General features: G+C 39.3%; 1 protein-coding gene across 2 annotated transcripts in view; it reads right to left on the minus strand.

Annotated features, from left to right (window-relative positions):
• Nucleotides 1-12,254, minus strand: part of MCCC1 (methylcrotonyl-CoA carboxylase subunit 1) — a 127,776-nt gene extending 115,522 nt beyond the window's left edge. For both annotated transcript variants that reach the window (XM_069213104.1, XM_069213103.1), the window contains exon 1: nucleotides 12,112-12,254. In XM_069213104.1, the coding sequence (XP_069069205.1) occupies nucleotides 12,112-12,179 (68 nt within the window). In that variant the 5' untranslated portion in view covers nucleotides 12,180-12,254. The remainder of the gene's footprint in view (nucleotides 1-12,111) is intronic.
• Nucleotides 12,255-12,682: the final 428 nt, after the last annotated feature.

Consider the following 12,682-nt stretch of genomic DNA (forward strand, 5'->3'; position numbering starts at 1 on the left):
GCATGCTTTATCAGGTTACTAATACACAGAAACAGGTTCTGTGGAAGATTACATGTTTTTTTTTATAATTTCCTATTTTGGAACAGTGAGAGCCTACCTCAAAGGACCAGCCAAGTGTGAACAGCATGTTATCAGCATTTGTATAGCTCGTTTCTATCATTCGTATGGTATAGGGTTAAAGGAAATACCACCACAGAAAACTAGGACGTAATAAGTAGGTGAAATGAGAACATGTAATGGTGAATGCCCGAAACAACACAAAGCACAGTGACTTTTTTTTTTTTTTTTACATGTTTACATCACACATTTACATTTTGAGGTACATTAGCCACGCGGGTAAGTGCTGCAGCCAGGATTACAACCCAGTTATCTTAAAGGTCATCTGTTTACCCACTAAACCATATCACCTTCCATTAAAGGTTTTGCCATAATAAAGTATTTTATAGTGCACAGCTCTTCGGAAATAGCACCTGAGCACTAAACATTCACAACTCAAACCTCAGACCAGTATTTATTCAGCTACCAGTCCTTCTGCAAAATCATTACTCTGAATATTCAGGAGTATCACAACACTCTCCCTTTGCATTGCTTGTTACTATCATCCACTCCTCATCTTATTATCTGAATACAGTTCAGCAAACCTCACCCTGCAGCTTCACCAACGCAGCGCATTCACTGAGAGCCCCCATAGGAAGGATGGTCTCTGCCCCGCACTGAATGGAAACAACTTTAATTTGCAGTGGGATACTGTAATTTGTCTCCTGAACACCCTGAAATACCTGCCCATTGCCTGTTCAAAAAAGACTGCAGCTAACAGGGACATGCAACGTTATGGTGATCCACTTTCATTCTTTTGTTGCACTCTGTATAATGTGCACTACCGGATGATTTTTTATACATTTTGATTTACTGTTTACACTAAACTGAGGACTGCTGCACATGTTAATACGCAAGCATGCATCACAATGTGCTGCGGCCCACCTCAGAATGAGTTTTCTTTAAGAAACGCATTGCGATATTGCATTCCATGCATGCAGACGTGTCTTCATGGATGTGTTCACAAGAGCTGTACAAAAATCACTGACAAAGTAACAAAAGTTCTGCATTTTTAATTAGAGGCTGATTGGCTCTGCCAATGCTTGTTAATTAAATACTTTGTTTAAAGAACGAAACAAAAGTCCATGAAAAGTCTAGATTGTATATAAGTGCTTGTTCCTTTTATGCTACACACTAATTAACAACCAGAGGGTGGAAAACCAGCATAATTTGTAATATAGGATCTGAGTAAAAACTAAGTACAACCCAACAAGCAAAGAAACCCCAATACACAACTAACCCAGGATCAATTAACTGGCAATAAAACAGCCTATACAAAAAAAAGATCCTGATGAGGATACTTGTCAAAGACACGGACTACGGTCTTCAAATCAAAAATGTAATTTGTCAAGTATTAAAAAAAAGAATTACATTTAGAGAAATGTACTTCTTTATATTCGAGCATGTCTTGCTCTTATCTGTTGCCTTCCTCCCTTTCTCTATTATGCCCCGCCCAAAGGAGTTATTTGCTTCGCCATTGGTAGATATGTAATTTGTCCTGCTCTGAACATAGTACTGCATCTCAGAAGATAAAGCCATGTTTAAACAACACCAATTTGCTGCACCTCGCTGCTACCTAATGGTCATTAGAACAATTAGGCAGAAATGTAGACACTACAACATTGACACTGATAACTACTGTATATCAAGCATTGCTGCTGCCAATTAATCTTGGTTGTATGCAGAGGTAGGTGAGAGCGATTCACATTGCCAATTCTTGTTTTATAATTTGGGAGGCTTATTTTTTAGTAGTGGTTAATTGCCTGTAATAGCCTATTTATTGATGATCAGAATAGAGTAATCCAGGAGTTTATAATTTTCACACACACTTACATACAATCATCTTGGTGAAGGTCACAACCCACCTTAGCAATCATATGCTTTAAAACAAAAATAAAATGCACAGCTCCGAGTAGATACTGTTTCAAGTTAAAAAAAACATTTAAAAAAAAGTATCAGTAGAGTACATCTTGCTATGCAGAATGAAACATATCTAAAACAAAGACCATGCAGTATATCTACGGTTCAATGTATATGTTCTCAAATGAAAATAATATTTTTGTCCTAGAGGGCCGAAGTCCTTTAGTATTAGTACCTCTGTGAAACGTAACTTTGGGTGTAGTAAATGTCTCACATTTGTGGTACATCTGGCTGGGTTCCATGTTCCGTATTCATGTCCCACTTAAGCTCTATGTTCACTGCTGTCTTAAAATCTCAATCCCCTGCACCTGACAAATGCACATACATGTAGCACGTGTTTAGCTACCTAATCCATATAGACTCGAATTCTACCTACCACTTGTAGACATCGGCCACCAACCAGCAGACTTTGGCACTCATTGTCCATTATCCACAGTTTCCACTAACCTTACCCCCATGGTTAACCTCTATTCGAAAGAATGCCTGCTAGTACATCACTCAGAAGCAAACATTCTTTCACAGCAAAGACTATGACTATCAGGAACATTATTCTTATTTTGACCAAAACCCTGTACGCGCAACATAACAAAACTGTCACTTTTCAGCAATGTATACTACGTAACTATAGATAAGTAGTGAAGCACATCGCAGACACTAGTTCACATTACAACCTGGACATAGACCAGTCCCCACAAACACCTTGTTTAACAATACTTCCCATAATAAAATATTACACATTCCAAATTATTCCAGCACACAAGATGTGATTGGGTAGGGGCACTGCAGAAAAACCAAACTCCTTACATTCAATGAGATACTTATAGTTATTTTCTTTTTTCCAATTTCTGTCTCTTGAACCACACCCATAGCATAAATCCCCTCTGAGACTAAATGCCATTTATCTTCCTCCCTATGATAATGCAGCCTTCATCGATTAATGTATTGGATCTCATGACAAACCAATCAATCCAATGGGATAATATTTTTCTTGGAGACACTTATCTTCATTGCGGAAATACAGAAACATTTCTTTCTGGAAACTATCTGCTCCAATGCAGTCTTAAACCTACCCACACCAAAAGTGACACCCTAGGTTTAATTATAGCTATATATTATATTTATTATAGCATGCACCAGTAAAAGATCCCATACCAGTACAATAGTCTGACCATCATCTGATTCCTTTCTCACTGCTTCTCTCATATTCCATAACCAGGAGCCAGACCAAAAGGGAGATGATATGGTTTTTGTGACACCAAAACTATGGTGTCAGCACTCAGAATGTATTCCAGTCGATCAGTCCTGTCTCTGTCATCAACCAATAAATCTCTCTCTTTTTTTTTACTGTTCATTGAATCTGCTTGATAATATACCACCAGTCAAGAGAAAAATAACAAAACAAAAAAAAAGACAAGACCAAAACCTTTGGCTCCATAGTTCAATAAAAAACGTACAAGAAATGGAAAGCCCTGAGATTAACATAGAAGAAATTTTGACAATCACAATCCATCATAAACTTCCCCTGCCTCAGGATTGCAAGATCACTACAGAAAACGAATATCTTCAATGCAAAAGCAACTCATTTTAATTCGCTCATACACTTAGCCAAAAACTGCCCCAAACAACTCTTTGAACTGGTCGTTGATAACAATAACCCCTTCATTTTCAACTTCATGAATCAGAAGAATTTGCAAAATTCTTAGAAACCAAAGTGAAATCTGTTGAACAGTCGCTGGTAATACATTTTCACCACTATCTCAACATGATCACCACTTGAAATCAAAGGACACATGGCAACATTTCAACAAAATTGACGAGGATGACTTAATGAAAATCATTACCATGACCGAATGCTTCAACCATGTTATGGTTAGAGGGTGATATTGCTAAAGATTTTGCTTAGTTATGTACAGGAGCATTTTAAACACTAGTGAACCTCTACCTCAGCCAGGGAATGATTCCTGTCTCAAAGGTGGTCAAGTCACTCCACTTCTTAAAAAACAAAATCTGCAGGTGCAAATTATCTCAACAACTTCCACTCTTTAACAAATCTCTTGTTTCTTGTGAAACCTATTGAAGGCTGTGTAGCAAGGCAACTCACTCAATACAACAATGTTTTAGATGAATACCAGTCAGGTTTCAATCAAGGCTGCAGGACTGAAACCGCACTGCTCCAGGATGTCAGCGATGTGCTTCTCATCTTGGACTCAGACAACTCCTGTCTGTTGATCCTACTCGACTTACTGACAGCTTTCGACAAAGTGAACCACTGCTTGCTTCTCAGTCTCAAAAATCTGATGAGGCTGGATGGAGAAGTCCTCAAATGGTTCAAGTCATACCTTACAGACAGATCACAGAGGGTAAAAAGTGGTTAATGCCTCTCAAAACTGGCTGCCTTAAAACAAGGGGTCCTTCAGGGATCAGGCCTAGCCTCAACTCTATTTTGCACACTGAACGTTTTGGGTCTTACTAAGCAAGACAGGGATTAGTTATCAGCAATATGCTGAGGATACTCAAATGCATCTAAAAGGTTTCCTTTTCGAATGACATTTCCCATTTTGCCAACTCTCTAAACATGGTTCAAGTTTGGATGACTACTTATAATATAAAGTTGAATACATTTAAAAGAGAATTTCTCTTCTCTTCATCCTTTCACCACTGAAAATCCAATCGTGGAAGGGCTCAATCAATGTCCTCATTTGCACACCTATCATTGTGTGCACTGCAACATCCCTGGGAGTCATCCTTGAAAAAAGACTCAGTCTACTTACTGTAACATGTCCACACCATGGCCAAAAATGTTCACTATAAACCGTGTCTGTTCTGTGGAATTTGTTGCTTCATTCAAGAAAAAAAAATCTCAAAACTCTGAAAAAATGTACTGCCCATGTCAAGAAGACTACTCAAATCTCTTCTGACAAGTCCCCCCAAAATACATCTTGCTCCACTAAAAGCAGTTCTACATATGGCAGAACATTTGATCTCTGGGGCCAAAATGTATTACCACATTTTACTAGTATTAATGCATTGCTGACTCCTCATTGAATACAGGTCCATTAACAAAAACAGCCTACATCTCTCACAATGCCAATGACACATCCGCTCTGCATTACTGTTTACCAAGCTAATGTTATCTGGTAGGTCTAGACCATCATGAAACAGTGAACCTCTGCTTCTGGTCCCTTAAGATTTAGAAATCAAAAAATGCATTGCTAAACCTGAGCCTGGAACTCTTCACCTCGGACGCACCACTACCTCACTGAACCTAGATTTTCCATTAACTCTTGCCTTGAGGTGTACCACTCGCTATTGTACACCACCATCTTGAGCCTGGTACATCTTGTGTGTTTACTCTTTATTTATAACTTTTGTTATTTGCTGTTTCTTAAGTAGTAGCTATCACCTTCAGGTAATGTCCGTGCTTAATGAAACTGAGAAAGTAAATAATAATAAACGTGTTCTAGCACAAGAAGTGATAGAGCGGTTAGCATTGTGGCAAAGACCGATTGGTCATACTTGCACAGGTAATCCCCAGTGCACCTCTAAACTTGGAGGCCACATTTTGTTTCCTGAGGGTCCCTGCAATTTCTCTCTCCTGCCTCTGTATCATGGCAGCACAGTCTTTATATCTTTAAGAGCTCTATGTCTGTAGATGACGATTTTTTTCAAATGGCATCTGAAATGTCACACTGGACATCCAAGAACCAGGGGAATGGAGGCCAGTTTCTGCCTCCATTCTCAGAACTGAGGCATGTGGCTCTGCTTTTCTTTTTATGAACCGTTTGCTCTCGGTGAACGAGTGCAGTGAAAACAACCATAGCCTTGCCACCACTGAGTCTCCAACTGCACTTAGTCAGCCACAAATATGAAGGCTGTACTGTAATCCTTAGATGGCCTTGACCATTGTCTATCAAATGTTTACCTTTGGTCCCCACATTGGTTAGTGCCCCGTGTATGGCAAAAAGAATTCAATGGGCGGCATGTGCAGGGGCTACATTAAAGAGGAAGGCACATCGGGGCTTTGGAGGACCCAAGTATGCCCCTGCCTGGGACACAATTCTACAAGATTGCCCCTTGATGGTCAGCTTGGACAATCTTCCTGCTGTCCCGGACAATGACTGAGCATCTGCCTCTTTATGTTGCCCACTATCACCCATCTCGTCCCTAAGTATTGCACCACGTAAATATTGCAATGATAGCTACCATGCTAGGTGCGTACCGAAGGCGCCACCTTCGCCCTCACAGACTGGAACAAGCACCTTAGCACACCCTCTCCAGTACGCTGATTGGTTAAATGTTGAAAGCTTAAAATATGTTAGAATATATTGTTTTTTTCTCATATGCCCTAACAACCTGCTACCAGCGTTTTCTCCACAGCACTATTGTGATAGGCCTGCAGCATGATTGTAATTTATTACACCTTTCAATGGGACTCTCCTTGCTTTCCCTTACAGAATCTTTCCGCTTGTGCACTGTCTTTGAATGATGTTATGGGAGAACCCACTGAGCTATATACTGTTGGCAGTTGCTCTGTAATGATCTCAGAAAATCAATAAAAGCGTTATAAGAGAAAAGGTTTATACATGGCAGTACCTTTTTTAATATATGTGTGGTAAGTTAAATATAGTTATATCAGCCTTATTGCTGTTTAGCTCGTTAAATGCTTTTATTGCTGGTGTTTGTAAAGTTCTGTGACTTTACTTCCTGTATTATCAACACGTTCAAATGACAAATTCCTGTGATATCAGCAGGGTCACAAATCATGTGTAGTCACTTCCTGTGATGTCATGAGGGAGAGGGGTCAAAAAGTGATGTCACTTCCTTCTCCCAAGGCATTTAGTGAATCAACTCCCATTTTTTAAAAACTGTTTTTATTCAGGTTTTCATATGCAAAGAGTAACAGCATCACATGACCATAATGAAAATCAGTAACTATGAACGACCACGGTAGAAGTAATCATAGACCAGTATCAAACACATAATTTTATGGAAGGGGGAGCCAGTAAAGTCTCCCTGTGGGATGGGATATTTGGAAGTGTGCAAGGCAGCTGCGTGCCAATGAGTCGACCCTGCCAACTTGGGCATAACTCCAAAACTAGAAAGGAGAACAGTGATTCGGACCTAGAGGCTAGCAGAAATGGCAACCAGGCAGGGTGCTGGGATTGTCGGGGGTAAAACTTATGTTAGAGCGAGAGTGGGGCACCACTGTGGGCAAGAGCCAGGTTGATATGTAAGCTCCCAGGGGTAATTAGACACCCATTACTGTCTTGAGATGTTATTTCGCTTTCCCAGGAATTAAATGATGACTCTTTCTTTAGAGGTCTGTAAAGCAATGTTTCACTGAAATTGAATTGTTTCAAGGCCCCACCTATTGGGACCACAGTATGATTCTCGTGAGAATTTGATGTTGCATAACAAATAAAGATATTTGTACTAACTACTTAGGTATCTGAAAAGCACCAGGGATGGGAAATGCATAATGTGAATTTGTGAAAGCGTTAGTTTCAAGTTTATTTATTTTATGAATTGGAACTCCTAAGAGGTCCATATGTTTGACCAATTCTTAAAAATAGCATAAAACAACCTAAGAACATTCAATAAAAAATTCCAAAACAAAATAAAAGATAACAAAAAGTTATACAATTACAATCCTCACATAATATATTGCCGAAGCCAATCTAAAATTGATCAAATTATTCAGATTATTCAAATTAGCCTTTGAAGGGTAAAACATTAATATTCAGAGGAAAAGAACCATACAGTGCCTCAGACAGTACAACGCGGTACCCTAGGGAAACTTCTCATAGAAAACCCACGCTTACCTTGACATTTTCTTCAATGAAACAGTTGTGTAGCGAGGACTTTCAGTCCGGAATAGTAAAAAAAAAAAGCAAACAGTTCGATCCTGGACAATCAACCCTTAGCAACAGGGGGAGCTATTATATAACACCAAAAGATCTTATCATAAACATCAGGTCTGCCCTGAAGAATACATTTTCAATCTTCATATTTATCAGCAATACAAAAACACTCAAAAGAGGTTTAAAAAAGAATGAAAGAATTCAAAAATCCTAAAACAAAATAATTAATTAGGAGGATTAAATAGAGCATCCAGAGCTTCTCCTGCAGAGTTAATTTTAAAATGCAGGTAAATAGGTTTTAGCCATTTTGTCCTGGCCAGGGCTAAAGCCGGACAAATGAATAAAACATGCTTACAATTCTGAACACCCAGTTGACAGAGATCACAATTATTATCAGTTCCATCCCACTTAGAGGTAAGATCTCTAAGAGGCAATCTATCTAATCTCAGCAAAAGGTATAGGTGCCTTATCCCATGGGGAAGATTCCGGGCAAGATAGGGCTGAGATTGTGTAAAAAAATGCTGATTCAGTTAACCTGGTCAGTCTCCTCTTATTGCTACAAAACTGTAAGTCTGAGGAGAAACTTTTCAACCAAGATGCTTCTTGTAAAAGAGTTTTAAAAGTAGTGGGTGGAAAGGATTGAATCAAATCTGGGTTTAGCTCAAGCAATTGTAAGGCTAAATTATTTAAAAAAATTAAACTTAGATTTTTCTTTTAGCCTACTAAAAAAGTCAATAAAAGCTAGGTTTCTTAGGGTAAATGCCTTGCTGTGGGATAAACTATAAGGCCTCCTAACCACAGCCACAAGGCCCAGTACAAAGACATTCTTAATACCAAATTGCCGCCTTAAAGCTGCCGCTGAGGCCGAGTTATTACAGAAGGCTAGGCGTCTTAATATCTGACCTTCTGTCCTATCCAGAAAATTCCATTTAGAGATCTCCGTGCCCTCTAGGGCATACAAGAGAGCGACCGGGATCTTTGTTTGATAAGACATTAATAAATGGGGAAAGTGACGCCAGCCAACTGCTGTAAAAAATGCAACTAAACCTTGAGCTTGAGATAGAGCCTTAGAGGCATTATTGTGCATGTGGTCTTTGTCACTGAGTGAAGAAGAAAAAATGTTCGCCCAGAAACAATAGGATTTTACCCGCTCTAGCCTGTGTTGGCCCAAGAGGCAGGAGAAGTTAATTTTCTTACCCAGTTTTTTTCCCCAAGGAAACATATAACTTGAGATTTAGATTGATTAATCTGCAGATGATGCTGTGTGGAATATAGGTGTAAAGCCGCCAATCGCTGATTTAAGCCTTCTGGAGTAAGGTCATTCACAACTATATCATCTGCATATAGAAGACAGGACAGTGGATATCCTCCAATTTTAGGTGAACAACCATCCGTATTTTGCAAAAACAACTGGGCAGATCATAGATATATAGGGAAAATAACAATGGTGCCAACAAACAGCCTTGCTTCAAACCATTTTTTTGTAGGAAATTTATCTGACAAGGCGTGTTCTGCGCCTAGCAAAATTTTACACCAGGTAGAGGAGTGCAACGCTATAATCAAGCATTGCAGGTTTGGGGGGACACCTAACTCATATAATTTTTTCCACAGTATTTTCCTATCCACTCTATCGAAGGCCATAGAAAAATCTATAAACGCTGCATATACTGTTCCCCCCCTTATCTGAACATATTTTTCATTTATAGTATGCAACAGTAAAATATTATCCAGAGTACTATGTTCCTTTCTAAAACCTGGTTGTTCCAGAAGAAGTATCTTGCTATCCTCAACCCAAGAAGTTAAGTGTACTAAAATACTTTATGCAAATATGTTGCCAGTTGCATCCAACAGTGCTATTTGGCGATAAGTTTATGGGCAAATATTCATCACCCTTTTAATATAATGGGACTATGACACTCCCTGTCCAGGAGTCAGGAACTCTACTTTGTAAGTAGTAGGCACAGAAAACCGGGTGAAGGATTTTTGCCCAAAACAAAGCAAAGGTTCAAATTTAATTAAGGCCATCAGGACCTCATCTGGGCCCATTGCTCCTGAATTCCTCATTGTCCTAATGAAACCTTCAATTTCAATCACGGAGGGGGGACCCAAACAATTCTCTTCAGAACTGTTATTTTTACTTCAATCCATGTTCCATGTCCCTCTCACCTCATTTTCTAAGTAAAAAGGGCCAATATGTAGTTCTTCCAATCAACCTCGGCTATTGGGGGGCGCAGGACGATTTACGCCTTCCGCAGCCTTTAGAAATCATATCCCAAAATGTATGGGAATTTTTTGACGCCGCTGCTTCCCTCACTGCTATCCACATCTGCTCCTCCTCTTCCCTCCTTATGCCTAACTTCACATGTGCTCTTCTTTTTAATAACGTTATTTTCTTACTCCTATCCTCGGGCTCACATTCATGCTGTCTCCTTACCAATTTATTAATTTCTCTATTTAGCAATAAAATGGATTGCCTTACTTTTTTGTGGCGGCTTAGGACAATGATACACAATGCTTTGAGTTATATACTCAATATATTTTGAGAAATAATTTAGTGGATCCACATTCCACTCATCGCTATCTCTAAGCATTCAAGAGCATTGTTTACAGAAGACATTTTAGCAAGGGTCCAAAAAATTCCACCTGTTTTCCCACAAAAGCTAATGACCTTGCCCTAAGGATTCCAAGAATCTAAAGGGGAGAACTGCATTTTTAACGAAAGAATGAGAATTTGATGATCACTAAAAGATGTATTCATAACTCTCATATCCTCCACTGATTGAGTAATATTGTAAGAGGCTAACATGTAATCAATAATTGAGCTACTCTGTGGAGATTTAAGTGTGTAAGCTGCTGGATGGTCAGAACGAAAACGCCCATTTCGGATAATGCAACATAAGTCTCTCAAACAATTGTGATCCCAGAATGTTTATCGTTACTTCTCTAACTTGATTGGTCCAGTTCCTGTGAATTTAACGCGTCTGTTCATATATGCTGATTATTGTATTTTGCATCATAAAAGAAGCTCATTCTGGAGGGTGTTGGGATTACTCTTGTTTAAATTTTAGGAGGCGGCTCCACATCAGTCTGACCTTGGATTTACAACTTTTATTTACTTCTTACAGCTGCACTGTATTTGGTTCTTCATATAAGTTTCCTGCATTTATTCTGAGCATCATACTATTACTTGATTTCTAATTTCTGTCTTCTGTAATGATTTGAATCCTTCAATAAACCTTTATGGTTTCACTTTAAATTTCTTGTCAATCTTAACTGTAAAGCCTAATGTGCTATATATTAACTTTAGAATTGTTAGCGAATATGGAATCTAACTGTTGATCAGGTCAAGTTGAGGAGAAACTAAATCCCTAGATGATTAACAATGCTCCCAGTCTGTGGGAAACACATCTCGCGCCACTAAAAGCTGTTCTACGTAGTAGAGGATGATTGCTCTCTGGGACAAAAAAATAGCACATCTTACTATTATTGTTATTGCTCTGCATAACTCTCATTGAAGCACAGGCCATCACGCAAAAACTAGCCTGCTTCTATCACAAGGCCCATCACACACCACTCTGCAATACCAGTTTGTCAAGCTAGTTATCTGGAAGGTCTAGACCTTCACGAAAAGCTGAATCCCTTGACCTTTAGAAAGGAACAACTTATAGCTCAGTCCTTCCCGTGGAGTATAACTTGAGTCTAAAACTCTTTACCAGGACTAATGCACCACAACCTCACTGACAAACTATAAATCCGAAATGAAGCACTTTCCATTTGAACAGCATTGCACTTGATTTCTCCTCCATTTAAACTCATGCACTTAGATTTTGCATTAACTCCTGCCTTGAGTCTTACCTCTTAACCTCCCAATGGTGAAGAGCACCTTCCTGAGCCTGGTAACTTGCGTTGTTACTAGTTATTTAAACTTTTTTTATGCTTTCTTTCTTAAAAAATGTTTTATTTCTTATATACAAGCACTTTAACGCCTTAGGGTAATGTCCGGGCTATAGGAAATTGAATAATGATAATAAAAAAATATATAATAAACAGGTGTGGCCCAGGCACAAGTGGCGAAGCCCGAGCAGTGTGTCACAAATACCTACAGCCAGGGTCAGCGACAGTGCACGTCAGCGCCAGGATAACCTGCGAGCGAGTGTATGCCATAGGTGATATTTTAGGACTTTACCCTCCTGAGGCCGCGAGCTTCACGCTCCCGGTCTTGGTAACCACTTACTGATGCTGCTGTAGCCATGTTGTCAGGTTCTGGCACTTGCCCCCTTTTAACAGGACGTTAGCGGTCATCTTAACCGGGCTTTCGAGCACCGTCACGTGACCGCACCTCCCACCAAAGTCAAAGGTGGCCAAGTTCTGATTCGGGGAAACCATGCAGTCGGCCTTTATAAAGCGTACATCAGGCGGCCATCTTGTAAAGGTAATCATAAAATACATTCGCACGGCACTTGAGCTGGTATGATATAATTTGCCCAACGTTATGAAATAGTAGGCATTTGCTAAATAATAGTTTGATGACTTGCAGTTTTTGTACATCAGCTCACATACATTTAGGCCCTATGTTGAATAACTGATGATTTATCTTAATTATTAGGCATAACAGTGATTTTTTAATTATTTTTGTTTAGCACACGCAGGTAGGCTCTTGTTTTACTATAACCGCGCTTCCTTATGCTTCCGGAAAGACTGCAGCTGTGCTCCGATTTCGAACTAGAGTGTATAACTTCAGATGGTGTCAAAGGAAATCAGAGGAAACCATTAGCGCCACGTTGCTAGAACAGTTTTTACAACAT

Source organism: Pleurodeles waltl, chromosome 11 (assembly GCF_031143425.1).
Source record: "Pleurodeles waltl isolate 20211129_DDA chromosome 11, aPleWal1.hap1.20221129, whole genome shotgun sequence".
Taxonomy (NCBI): Eukaryota; Metazoa; Chordata; class Amphibia; order Caudata; family Salamandridae; genus Pleurodeles; species Pleurodeles waltl.